Source organism: Solanum verrucosum, unplaced genomic scaffold, assembly GCF_900185275.1.
Source record: "Solanum verrucosum unplaced genomic scaffold, falcon-dt-bn FXZP01000255.1, whole genome shotgun sequence".
Classification (NCBI taxonomy): domain Eukaryota; kingdom Viridiplantae; phylum Streptophyta; class Magnoliopsida; order Solanales; family Solanaceae; genus Solanum; species Solanum verrucosum.
In genome coordinates this window covers 1,451,231-1,465,653 of record NW_026020006.1, presented here as the reverse complement: position 1 = coordinate 1,465,653, position 14,423 = coordinate 1,451,231, and the positions used below count along the sequence as shown (strand labels likewise).

The following is a 14,423-nucleotide window of genomic DNA, read 5'->3' as shown; positions in this document are numbered from 1 at the left end:
GGGATTAGCAATGCAAGTCTTTTGCTTTATGATGATGAAGGGGATATTGTTTGTTAGAGTCATCGCTTTGTGCTTCTGCTTAGGTATAAGTATCTATAGATACATGACATATTCCGCTCCTCCTGTATTACCTCCCTGTCCCAAGATGGAGTCGTCTGATATGCTGCCTTACTGATCTGAACGTGTTAGCGGATGCCTTTCATATAACTTTCTTGCTTTTTTGTTGTTATTTTGGACGTACTATAATTTATTAGAATGCCTTAAATTTTCAGTAATGTTCGCTCTTACTTTGTTTGCAATATAATATGTCTTGTTCTAGTCTTTATATATGACATTTCTTATGAAGAGCCGTTTAAACTCTATATGATGAGAGGTTATTTTGTTGTCCATTTTCCTTACGGAAGCTTTCTGTTTGTAAACATGGCGTTGCTGCAAGTTGATGGTATTAGTGATTTACTAATAGTTATAAAGTTACACTAAGAAACAGGGTGTTTTTGCTCTTCTTCTTTTCTTTTTTTAAAACTTTGACAGCAATTATATAGATTATTCGGTGTAGAATTTCTTTGCCTACAACCCTCTGCTGAGAAATGGACACAGGAAGCCAATTTTCGCACCAACCTTAATGATACAAAACCTTTTCTTTCAATTTCTTCATCATCGGAATTGAATTGCTTCTGTTGGCCGGAGTCTTGGTCGTCGGAAATCCTTGACTCTCAGTTTGCTGCATCGTAAGAGGTAATCTTGTTAATTGTATTTCTGTTTGCTCCAGTTGTGTTGTGTGCAAAGTATGCTTTCTCTCAATATACCTCCCTGATTCAATCAATTATGCTTTCAGTATGTTATTGCCGTATGATTTAGTTTCTCCTGGTGTTGAGAGGAAAACAGATTGTTGCCATCCTTCCTTTCTTCGGAGTTCAAAAATACTATGATGGCTCCATTGCTTTATATGTTTATTTCATTGTTTTGTCTGTGATTCATCAATCCCAAAGTTTCGTTTTAATCCCGATCGAATAAGGAATTTTTTTTTCATACTCTTTCATAACATAAATATTGTTAACAACTCTATGGCATTAAAAACAAAAAAAAGTTTGTGACGCTGAAATGAACTTTCGATAGATAAAGAGAAAATTGGAAATAACCCTTATCTAATACTACTCTCTCGATACAATACAAAAACTAATGTTTCGAAGAAAAAAAATACAAAATTTTCTCATATCGAAGTCCAAGTGTCATGCTATTATTACTTAGTATTCATATGGTGAAGGCATAGTATTCTTTTTTTTCTCTCAAATAAAAACCTCATTGGCGCCAAACATGAGGGAATGTTATACATTTGGTAAGTTGTTCTCCGACCAGGATAAAAGATCCCATTGAAGCAATTAATCCTATGCATATTGTATGGATATCTGATCGCACAAATTGCATAGTATCATAAATGGCAATTCCAGGTATTGCCTAGCCCCAGGAGAGTTTACAAACAAATATGATAAGTATTTATGGTATTCTTGAAAAAAATAATAATGCATAAGTACCCCTTTCAAATTAAAGTTAAAATAGGTCAAGTAAATTGAAGCACGAGGGTTTTTTTTTATTTCCCGTTCGATGTCTAAAGCTTGCATTAAAGTTAGGACTGGACATGAAATATTGAAAACCGAATTATCGAACCGAATTGATTTTTTTTGTTATTTGATATTCGGTAATTAGGTATTCAGGAGTAAAATACTGTATTCGGGTTTGGATTTGGTATGAGTCATTAGTACCATTTGGTATTTCTCGAATACTGAATTATTTATTTATTTAATGAAGATCATATATCAATATGTCAATTACTCATTAGTACAAGTCCAAAGAGAAAGTTAAAAAATAAACATAAACAACTCAAATATATGTCTTTTAATTGTATCAATTTATTTTTCTTAATGTTTTCTTACTTATTGATCTTCTATTATATCGTGCTTCTACATAAAAAAAATAGAAATGATTGAAGAAATAATATTAACTTTGTAATACAATATGCTACAACTTCAATACGATGTTACCAAACACCATATCAAATCAAAACTTAATTTCCCAATTAGCGAACCCAAAGTTTGATAATCACATACCGAATACCAAACGTCCACCCCTAGTTTTATTTAGACTTAAAAATAACATTTGTAAGAAAATATTGGAGCCTTAACCAGCAAATTAGATTTATTAGGTCTCATTATTCCCAATTCCTAGAGTATAGTTGGAGTTAAAGAATGGTGTAGTAGATATTTCATCATTCATAGTCACCGGCGAATTTGTTTGTTTTCCGATGGATGAAGAAAAAGCAATTTCTTTTTGTTCTCCGATGAAGAGCAAAATATATGTTCGTTTTCCGATAAACGGAGGAGGAGAAGAAGTTGTCGTATCTCCGCGGAGCCGAGATGATATGACAGTATTTGAGATTTGGGGATGTATTAGTTGTGTATATAATGGTCGATTACTCCGTATGTTTTCTCTAATTTGTGAATTAGGGTTTGCTAAAATTTGGAGATTGAAAACAAAAAATTAAGTCTTTTTAATAGTTGAATGACCCTTTACTGTTGTTTGAGATGCTGATTTGTTGTTTTTTTTTTCTTTGTTTCAGCGGAGTTGTTGTGGTGGGTTTTTAGTTGCTTTCCACTAAACTGTTTGAGCGTTGCCTTCGATTATTTCGTGGCTATTCCCTTACATCTTAATAGAGTAATCTGCAATTTGGGCTTCTTTTTCTACATTTTATTTCAATCTGTTGTCCTACTCTACCCTTTGTTGAACAATTATTGGTATCCCTATAGAACTCCCTTCCGATCAATGGGTCCCAAAGGGAAATTTATGATCGACTTCATTCCCACCCTAACTGCTGCAGCTTTGAGTTTGAATTTGTTGAATGATGCGGACGATAAGGGGTTATGGCACTTTCTAGAGATCAATTATGGGTATCTCTTTCTATTGCTTGGCTGCACGGGATACTTCTATGTTGTTGCTCACTTTATTCGTAGAGCGTATGATATTAATGGAAAAGACGTTATCTTGGGGTTAGCAATGCAGGCCTTTTGCTTTATGGTGAACGGGCGATTGTTGGTTAGAGCCATCGCTTTGAGCTTCTGCTTTGGTATTAGTATCTATAGATACATGACATATGCCGCTCCTCCTGCATTACCTCCTCGTCCCAAAATGGAGTCGTCGGATATGCTGCCTTACTGATCTGAGGATGCCTTTAATATAACTTCCTTTCATTTCTCGTGTCAGTAATTTACCAGAATGCCTTAAATTTTCACTAGTGTTCTCTCTTACTTTGTTTGCAATATAATCTGTCATCTTGTTCCTCTATTTATATACAATGCCTATGAACATAAGAATAGCTCAAGTTCTATACGACATAACTAATCAAGCAACTGATGACAGACACTCATGTTACATTACAAGTAATTAAAATAATATCTACAAGCATTGACTGATAATAGGGAAAACGTTTAGGCATGAATGTGTGCTCAAATTGGAATTGAATGATATCAACTAATTAAACATATGCAGCTTGATATTGATATTGGTAGTAGAGAGAGGAGAAGAGAAAATAAAAAAACTGCACTTCCAAATTCCTACACAAAGAGACCATTTAGCAATCCGCCAGTAAGGTCTTTAAAGGAAATAATAGTAGAGATTGCCTTTAGTACTGGTCATACTATCAACTCAGAACATAACAAGAAAAACACTCGAAAGGCTGAGATATAGTAATAAAGAGGGACTAGCTAGAAGCGCTGGACAATGTAATTGAACCCCTCAAAATTAAAATGCATAGCAGCCATGTTGCAAATAGAGGTACAAGATAAGCCAACATTTGTACACTAAACTATATAGATAAACATAATCCATAATTAGCTAGGGAAAGGAATTGAAATCCAAATATCAAACAGGAATGTCACTCACTTGCTCATTAATCAATCATAAATTCTATACTAAACAATAATGAAACCATCCATCAATTCCATCTTCATCGAGCTTGAACCTCAACTTCTCTAGCAATCCTCATCTGTACTGCCCTATCAACGATATATCTGATGATAAGTACCGCTACACAAGCTGCCCCAGTCCTCGCCCATACCAGCATTTCAGCATCCTCATTCTCCCACGACAATTTCACAGTCAGCAACCCAAAATCGGTCGCAATAAACATCAACATAAATGCAAAAGATATAGTTCCTTGCAAACAATGCTAGATTCTTATACTCGCCTTCGAGTAAAGGCAGGGATAATATGCCTACAGCAGGTCCTACCAAAAAACCTGCACGGCCTATCTCAGCATGGAGTTGGATAACTCCAATTTTTTGGAGAATAAGATATAAAGTAAACAAGGCATGAAGAGCATAAATTGTTCACCCAACGTAAACCTTCCAATCATATATACTTCCTTGGTAAGACGTTGTCCACAAAAACTACCTACGTAGCATAAAAAAAAAATTATACCACATACGAGTTCGTGTCTGTTGAACATTTGCATTTTGGTAGATGGGTGTGGCTCCATTCTTGAAAAACATTCAAACTTTGAAGCTAAAAATTGAAACTTTGAAATTGAACCTACAGATTGAAAAAACTTATGGGTATGCGTGTGCCTCCATGCATGCTAGAAAAGTTTCAATCTTTGAGTGAAAAAACAAAAATATGCAAACTTAATAGTAACACCCAATTAATGGAAACTTCACAAAAATGGAAGCCTCTGTAAATGGGAGTATGAAGAACATGTAATTTCTTCTTATTTCATTTGGTCAAAAATACCCTTTTTAACTTATTCACAATTATTACCTTTATTTTTATGTTAACCTTACTAATTTAACGGTTTTTTTAATTTCAATTTTGTTTATTAGAAAAAACATTAGATTATTTTATATTAAAATAAATTGTTATATTGAAGTCATGTCACGTAGACAAATTAAAGACGACGACCATATATCAAGATGCATGGGAAGGCTATTGTTATGTCAACCTCACTAATTTATTTGAACATTTTTATAAAAAAATCATTTAATTTTGTTTCGTTGAAAAAATAAAAAGAAAATTAGAATACATATAATAATCTTATATATACCATGTCTGAATTTTTTTAATAGCAATTTTCACATATAGCAAACATAAAAAATCATATTTGTATGTTATAGTTATAGTTTGCACAATTGCGCTCTATATCAAACATAACTATGTATATTTCGCTATACATATACAAAAGAATGCAGTTGTATTATCTGTTTCTGTTTCGGAATACACAGAGGCGAATCCAGGATTTCAAGAAAACGGGTGCACCATTGCTTTAGAATTTCATTTTTTTTTTTTTGAAAAACGAGTGTTATTAGTTACTAAAAAAAATTGGTGAATTGTGGCTGGCTGGGATTGAACTCAGGACCTTGGTGTTAAAATCTGGCTGTCAAACCAGTGAACCATCCTACAACTTTAAGAACGGGTTCAACAAGTGTTTATTTAATACGTTCTTTAATAATTATACAACTAATATATCGAGTTTAGTCAGAGGACCACGGGTTCGGGTGACCCAATTTTTACACATAAATTCGCCACTGGGTATACATATACAAAAGATCAATTGTATAATCTGTGTTTGTATAAAGTGAGAAAGAGAGAAAGACAACAGAAAACTGGGCAGGGGAAGATCGTATTTGTATAATCATAAGTGTATAGGACGAAATATATAAGCATTTGTATTTGTATATACAATTTTCTCTCGCTTTATACAAACACAAACGCAATGTATACATTTGTGTTTGTATAAAGTGATAGAGACGAGTGAGAGTGGCGAGCGAGATCTGGGAGAGGGGAACGAAAATATATGTATATATACAATTTTCTCTCCCTTTATACAAACACAAACACATTTTATACATTTGTGTTTGTATTAAAGCGAGAGAGGCGAGAGCGATTGCCAGCGAGAACGAGAATGGCGAGCGAGATTCAGGAGAGAGGCGAATTAGCAATAGTTTGCTATGGGTACAATTAAATCAAACTATGTTTATAGCATTCAATTTGAATTAATAATTTGCTATTATATACAATTTTCCTTTTTTTAATGGCTTGTGCATATATGAATAAATTTTAGTTATTTTTGTACAAATTTTTTTATGTTGTATCTTGCATATTTAGCTAGTAGATAGTAGTGTACTCCCTCTGTTCCTAATTACTTGTCCACTTTTTCTTTTATAGTTGTCCCTAATTACTTGTCCACTTTGACAAATTAAGAAAGGACAAAATAATTTTACCCATTACATTTATTACTTTGAAAAAGGTAGAAATTTTTGAAAATCTTAAATTTTTAATCCATTCACTTCATAATTAATAGGGGTAAAATGATAAACTCACTATGTCAATAATTAATTTCTTAATAGGTGTGTCAATTCAAAAGTGGACAATTAATTACGGAGAAGAAGTATCTCATAAAGATGATATGTATTTAATACACAATTCCACCATGTCTGAATTTTTTTAATGGCTTATGCATATATGACTGAATTTTAGTCATTTTTTGTATAATTTTTTTTATGTTGTATCTTCTATATTTAGCTAGTAGATAGTAATGTATCTGATAAAGATGATATGTATTTAATACACAACTTATGCCAATAGAGAAAAAAAAAAAATTAAAAATGTTGCAAGTCATGAATCATCGATCCTAGTCCAATATTTGCATGCACGAATATAATTGACCTAAAATTTCCTATCATTGACTACTTTGTTAATTATACTTTGAGACATTAGTTTTCATCTTTTTTAATTTATTCTTTTTGTGAATGTTGTTTGATAAATGTTTAGCCCTTATACTCTATTACGTCATCTAAAAGGTATTTATAGGATCATAATCTTGAAAATAAGGTAGATAATAGGTAAAATGCATATTTTTTATTATATAATCAATGTGTATAAGTTAATTGTAAGTTATATATACCGACACAATCAATGTAGCTTAAAATGTGATAGTGCGAGGTATATTACTCAAACTCTTTAAATATATTTTTGATAAGGTGTTGGATCCTTCGGCCCAACATTGTTGGAGGCTCAAAAATGAGTACGACAATATTTTTTGAGAATATTTCCTTGTTAGAAAAATTTTATTAGAAAAAAGATTTTTTTTTCCTTCCTTCAAATGGAAAATTAAGTTATTAATTGGACCTTAATGACAGGATCAGTTGAATCATCTCAAGAACTTGAATTAATATTCTATCAGCTGGCCATGAAGGTAAAACGCACCTTCGATCCAATAGACAATTGATATACCTGCAAATGAACAATTTGCTAAAAAAAGTTTAGCTTTGACAACATAAATGAATTTTTACAGTATCAGATCATCTAAAACATGAATTATTGTCTACAAGTAAAACGTTCATAAAAACTGAGATTAGTGAGTCGGAAAGCAAGACAAACATATACCCACTACAACATGTTAACATACATTGGTAATATGAAAGTTAAATCCTTCAACAATTTCATTGATTAAGTTCAAGCCAAATATCAAAACTAAATTGGATATGTTTCAAAGTACTAAGTGTCATTTTCTCTAATCGAGAATCAATTTGGCTAACCTTTAAAGCTAAATTATATTATTTTAAAACAAAATTGAGTATAGTTATTGAGTATCGTTTGAGATATTATCGCAATATGAAAGGTTTTGTCGTACTAATTGTGTATTGATATTTGGTCAAAAGTGCATATACTTAGATTATTATTATTATTATCTTTATTCTAATTTATTTATGTGTCACACCTAAAATTTTGAATTTACATAAATTTCTGTGTGATGTATCTTTTGGCTTTTTTATGAGTTAAAAGATCAGAAACTAACATAATTGCATATTCTCTCTTTTCACGTTCTTTTTAAAACAAATTGTAATAGTTATTACTTCTTTTTTTATAATAGTGGTGTTTGAATTTTTGTGTATCTTGACTAAATACTGTGAATATATGACCAAACCCTAGCTTAATATTTTGTCTTTTAAAGCTATGAGATTTTTTGAATAATCCGAGCTGGAATGCTAACTCCTTCCACTCTCAACCGCTTTTGGTTATTTTACTTGCAGCCCTATCTATTGATACCAGTTGGGGAACTGATCCCTCTTTGCAAGCTACTTACACTTCGGCTCAAGACGAATAAGCTAGCAATCTCGAAGCGAAAGGAGAATTCTTTTACTGTTTGATATCGACATCTTTTTCTGTCTCTAACTAACTGAAAAGTCATCTTTAGAATCAAGTCGATCATGTGGAATGTACAGGTGTAAGTTAGCGTCCTGTTCTATGAATTTCTAAAGAACTTTTGTTATTTTTGCATTACGGGGGTATGATGAGCAATTCAATCCCTTAATCAATGCAAATTCTCTTAAGCCAAAACAAGCACGCTTATCCTATAGAGTTTACACATCTCTTCATAAGAAATATCATTTATAACATACGTTAGAGGCTTCAATTTACTCGACCTATTTTGACTTGGATTTGGTCATAGTGAATTTCACAAAGGTAAGCATTTTATCGTCTCTTCTATTTTCAAAGTAGTTGCATACTCTCACGCCTCATCCTCGACATCTAGTAGATAACTCGTCAAGCCTTCTCAATATTTCACCTCCTTCTTCTGTAACTTCGCCAAACACATACGCATCTCCAAGGAGCTTTGAAATTACGAGGAATCATCTATCCTCCTGATTGAAAGAATTCACCGCATGTTTTACGTACCAACATTAATAGTATAATAAGAGAATAGAGGTAGTGTAATGACCCTCCAGGTCATTTTTGAGTTAATTCATTCATTTCAGCATTTAGAGCGTTCTTATAGCGATATTTATGACTTGCTGGCACTGATTGTTCGATCGCCTGCTCGTTTGTTTGGGTTTTACGTCTGTTTCCCTGTTTTGGAGCGTTTGAACCTTGAAAAGTTGACTTTAGTCAAAATATCATGTTAACAACCCCATGACGGAATTCCGACGATTCCATCAGCTCCGTAATGGACAAATTAGGCTAGAAGCATGGTCAGAACGAGCCCCGAGGCATTCGGTGCGAGTTTGGGACCATTTGACATTTTAGCCTTTGAAATTTGGCCTAAGGTTGACTTTGGTCAACATTCTTGGAAAACGCGCTCGGATGAAAATTCTATCAGTGCGGTTAGTTTCAGCCTTCTATTGCCTTTTGTTTTTCTTGCTCAGTCGGCCTATGATGCCTACTAAGTACCTGTTGTTTTGGTACTCATGCTACGCTCTGCATCTGTTTTCGTGATGCAAGCTGAGCACTAGTGGCCAGCGTTGATATTGAGCTTGGAGCAATGTGATTCGGAGACGGGGGTGAGCACTCGACGTTTTGTACTATTTCAGTCTCCATTTGTATATACAAACTTGTCTTTTGCCTTTTGAGACAGTCTAGTTTCCGTGGTCCACTTTTGAGACTTGTACTCGTTTTGTTAGTAGCTCTATACTAGTGACTTTCAGGTTGTGGGAGGGATCTTTATTTGTATATATATGTTTTGATTTGCTTCTGCCTATTTATATTGTTATCTTAAACTTTGCCTACTCTTGTTTAGTTTCTACCCTCAAACCCATTACTCGTTGTTTCGGTTACGGGTTGGCTTACCTACTAGTGGGTTATAGTAGATGTCATCATGACTCGAGAAATCGAGTCGTGGCAGGTAGCATATTAGACGTTATGAATATTGAATGCGGGACAAATCAGTGGCGGATCCAGGATTTAGACTCCGTGGGTGCCAAATAGACTTATCGATTAAATTAATTTTATATTTGATTAAATTATTCGTCTTTTCGATATAAATTAATTTTAGTTCTCTAATTTTTCTTAAAAGAATGTGTGCAGCAATTTCCTTTTTCTTAAAAAAACGTCTTTCTCAAAAAGATAGGTACAAATGGGATTCGAACCCGTAACATCAGCCTTCTAAAGTTGCCCTCCTACCGTGGCATCACAAGCCAATTTTGTTCTGTGGGTGGCACACTTTATATAAATATAAATATTATATATATATACCTATGTATATATAGAGTTTCCGTCGAAGTTCGGGGGTGGCGTGGCACCCCCACATCCCTTAATAGATCCGCCTCTGGGACAAATGAAGGAATTGTAATACTACAAAATGCAAGAGAGGAGGAGCTCGATCCATTTTACAAACAGAAAGCTTCGGTAATGCAGGAGGAGTGGAATATGTCATGTATCTGTAGATAGATATACCAAAGCAGAAGCTCAAAGCAATGGCTCTAACAAACAAGATCCCATTCGCCATAAAGCAAAAGGATTGCATTGCCAATCCCAACATAACGTCTTTTCCACTAACATCATACGCTCTACGCATGTAGTGAGAAATAATGTAGAAATATCCTGTGCAGCCTAACAATAGGAAGAAATATCCATAATTTAACTCTAAAAAGTGCCATAACCCCCCTTATCTAATAATACAATAATATACAAAATATATATATCACAATTACTTGTACCTAGAAGATAAATTAAATCCAAAGGTCATATTCTATAAATATTCACCTTTTTAGGACCACTAATGTATTCGTCAAGGAACAATGACTAACATTTGGCTAATTTTCTTTTAGAGTAGAGATTCTAGGAATTTTGTTTTGAATCAAACAGCAAATTAGTAAACATAATTATTATCTTTGTCCTTCACGTTGGGAGAAAAAAATAGAGATTTTGGATTATTCTTTGTCCATTTGTTGATTCTTGAAAATAAGTACACAAAGAATCTATATGTGGATTTTCTATTCTCCAAAATCATACTTTTGGATTCACATTTTAAGAAGCCATGCATAATACATAAATATACACTTTTAACTTGATTTTAGTTTATATTTATAATCTCCCATTTTAGATATGCATAAAAAAACAATTAAACATATAATATAACATTGAACAAGCTAAGTAAACACATACATCTTATATGAAACAATATATCCTATATAATAATATAATACAAAATCAATTCATTTATGTATTATACCTTCTTGAAATGAAAATCTTACGCGGATTGAATCAATTAATAAGAACTTCAATACGTGTATTGGACACCGATAAAAAAAACAAAAACAAAAAATGTGCACCAAATCAATCCTATAATAAGAGATTATAGTCAAAGTAAAAATTTGCATTCTCTACAAATTATTTTATAAAAAGGAAGAAGTGGAACTTTATGAAAAACACTAGGAAAATTTCCCTCATGCCAAAAAACCTTGTTCGTTGAATTTGCGAAATGATTTTTTCCAATATATTCCAATATTAATTAAGAATAGCAAAAAAAGTAGATTCATACAAAAATTTAAAATATTTTGAGGATAATAATCTCTATGTAAATTAAATGAAAACACTATACAAAACACCAAAAACTAGAGAAGAGGATTGGAATGAGATAGAAAAATATTACTGTGATAAAAAGTTTTAACTTTTAGTGTGTGAAGATGGCTTGTGACTTCTTGCCCCTTTTGCGTCTATTGTTCCTTCTGAATCGACATTTACCACCACAGGTTGATTAATCTGCGATGAGTATCGATTGATTCGATTTTAAAGTTTAATTTATCAATTTGTAGATATACTAAAATATTATAGAACCATCAAGTATTAACTTATCAGGTATCAGTTATTGATCGATTATCGGTTTAACCATTAAGATTTGACAAAAAAAAAATCAATGAAAATCACTTATAAACAAGATAACAAACCAAATGAACCATGCAGATGACTTGACAAATTTTGCATCTTCCTCAAAAGTATAAACATAGACACATTGTAGAGTAATCGTGAGTTTGAGACAATTAGAAATAAAAAATGAAAATAAACTCTAAGTTAAAAACTTTATATATAGAATGGTATAAATATAATTTATTGTAATTTTCGATCGGATTATTGGTTAATTAATCAGTTAAAAAAATACCTCAAGGCATTAAGAATCAATAATCTGATAATGGAAAAAATCTAAACTTTTATCGAAACCGCTAAAGCAATAAAATTCTATATCCAATTAACGTTACTTAATAAAGAGGAAGAGCCAGAGTCAAGTTTCATGTCCAACAAATTGCTTGTTGAAAAAGAATATTTTTATTTTTGTACTAAATTTTAACATGTGGTAAATATACATGTTAGTACTATTTTCAAATATATCCTTTCTCATTTATATTCCTTCTCCATTGTCACTCTGTCGTTTTACTCTCTGAGCTTCCGTTTCTAGGTTAATGTTTAGATTTTGGTCCCAAGAAAATTCCACTCAAAGCTTACAACTTTTCAACATTAATGGAGGTTACACCCTGTTAGCAACTTAAAGTTCGAATCTTTACTGTCAAATTTCAACATTAATGGAGGTTACACCCCGTTAGCAACTTAAAGTTTGAATCTTTACGTCCAAATTTCAACATTAATGGAGGTTGCACCCGGCCCGTTAGCAACTTAAAGTTTGAATCTTTACGGCCAAACATAGAGATGGACGCACGCGCAACTAACAGGAGGCCAACATTCAACCAGCGAGAACTTAAATGTGTTGTGATTGGTTCTTTATGCTATGTCGGTAGTGTAGTTTACTTCTATGTGCACGCCAAACGTAAGAACCTGGGGTGGAAGTTTATTGTTGCCATAGCTATGTACATTCTATCTATTGTGTATATTGTGTTTCTTGGTATTCAAAAATTTGGGTATATAAGACGTGATTTTGTGCATGTCAATGCTGAGCTTGCCAGAGCATGCAACTTAATTGGACCTCTTGTTGCATTTTGGGACTTACCCTTATTCCACGGGGAGTACAGTAACAAAACATTATTTGCTATGTTACTTGGATCGGTGTGTCTTGCAACTACGCTGATGTTTATTGCATCGATTAATACCGACTTTAGGTTGTTGGTCTTGTTATGCAGGTCTACTGTGAAATTGGCGTGGGAAAATGACAAGGATGATCAATTTATATGGTTGAGGACAGCTTCGGCTTGCTCCGTGATAATCCTAGTTAGATACCTCGTTGATAATGAAGCAAGGAATGGGATTGCTAATCGGGTTAGGGTTCCTGCAGTTTAATGAAGGCTGAATGAAGCTGTTTAATTTGTGTTTAGCCTAGTAGAATTAAGACTAACTCAATGACATTTGAAAGAGTATTTAATTATTATACATTGTTGATGTTGGATTGGCTTTCTAAGAGTCCGGAGCCAAAAGGACAAAAAAAATTGCCAAAAATTCCAAAAGGGCACATCATATTTTTTTAAAACAAAAACGGCAAAATCGCACCTCCCGGAGTGATTTTCCTCTGACACATATTAACGATGTGTACTCCGTTAAAATAAAATCGTTGCTAGGACAACGATTTTTATCCAATTTTTTTTTCCACTAAAATCGCTGGCACAACAGCGATTTTTTAATTCTAATTTTTTTCCTCCACTTAATATCGCTGCTATGACAGCGTTTTCATAGAAAAAAAAATTGGCAGTTTTTTTGTAAAAACTTTTTTTTGGAAAATTGCTGCACTGGCAGCGTTTTCCTTAAATTTTTTTTCGAAAATCTTTTCTTAATTTTTTTTTAAAAGTTTTATGAAAGAACAATATTTTTAAAAAAAATTGCTGACAGGGGAGCCTGATTCCATCCAAAAATTTGGATTCGACGTAGAAATCATCAAAATGAGGCACGAACTTTAATCGGTGTCAAATTAGGCTGCCTTTTCAGCGATTTTTTAATAAAAACATTGCCTTGTTTTTAAGATAAAAAATAATTTTAAAATTTTTTTTTGAAGAGAAACGAAGTTAAAAAAAAAAAAATTTAACTAAAAAGCTGTCAAGGCAGCAATTTTCACCCATTTAACAGTTTTTTTACAAAAAAAAAATATATATAAATATCTTGAAATCGCTGCCAAGGCAGCGATATTGGTGGAACTAATTTTTTTTTTTTTAAAAAATCGCTGCCTTGGCAGCGATTTTGGTAGAAATATTATTTTATTTTATTTTATTTTTTGAAATTTCTGTCAACTAGTCAACATCTGAAATTTCTGTCAACTAGTCAAAAAATAAAATAAATTTGCTTTTATAATAACGTTGTAATAGCAGTGATTTTAATTTATTTTTTTTAAAGTAGCAAAAACGCTGCACGGGCAGCGATTTAAAAAAAAAAAAAGAAATTTACCATCAGATTTTTTTTAAATTTAAAATAGCAAAAATCACTGCCAAGGCAGCGATTTCAAGATATATATATATATATATTATTTTTTTTTTTAAAAAAGCTGTGAAATAGCTGAAAATTGCTGCCTTGACTGATTTTTAGTTAAATTTCTTTTCTTTAAAATTCGTTTCTCTTCAATTTTGATTTTTTTTTGAAAACATTTTTCGTTTGGAAAACAAAGCAGTGTTTTTATTATAAAAAATTTTTTTAACAAAAATCGCTGAAAAGGCAGCCTAAATCGATAA

The 14,423-nt window shown here is 32.5% G+C and overlaps 1 protein-coding gene across 1 annotated transcript; it reads left to right on the top strand.

Moving 5' to 3' along the window:
- The first annotated feature begins 2,244 nt into the window (after window positions 1-2,244).
- Window positions 2,245-3,331, top strand: LOC125819588 (uncharacterized). The gene is made up of 2 exons (XM_049499042.1): window positions 2,245-2,474; window positions 2,615-3,331. Exons 1-2 carry the CDS (start codon window positions 2,300-2,302, stop codon window positions 3,208-3,210), a joined length of 771 nt encoding a protein of 256 aa, XP_049354999.1. The 5' UTR covers window positions 2,245-2,299; the 3' UTR covers window positions 3,211-3,331.
- Window positions 3,332-14,423: the final 11,092 nt, after the last annotated feature.

Coding starts and splice junctions, on each gene's coding strand:
- LOC125819588 (XM_049499042.1), top strand. CDS start 2,300: ATGGATGAAGAAAAAGCAATTTCTTTTTGTTCTCCGATGAAGAGCAAA. Junction 2,475..2,614: donor ATATAATGGTCGATTACTCC/GTATGTTTTCTC, acceptor TCTTTGTTTCAG/CGGAGTTGTTGTGGTGGGTT.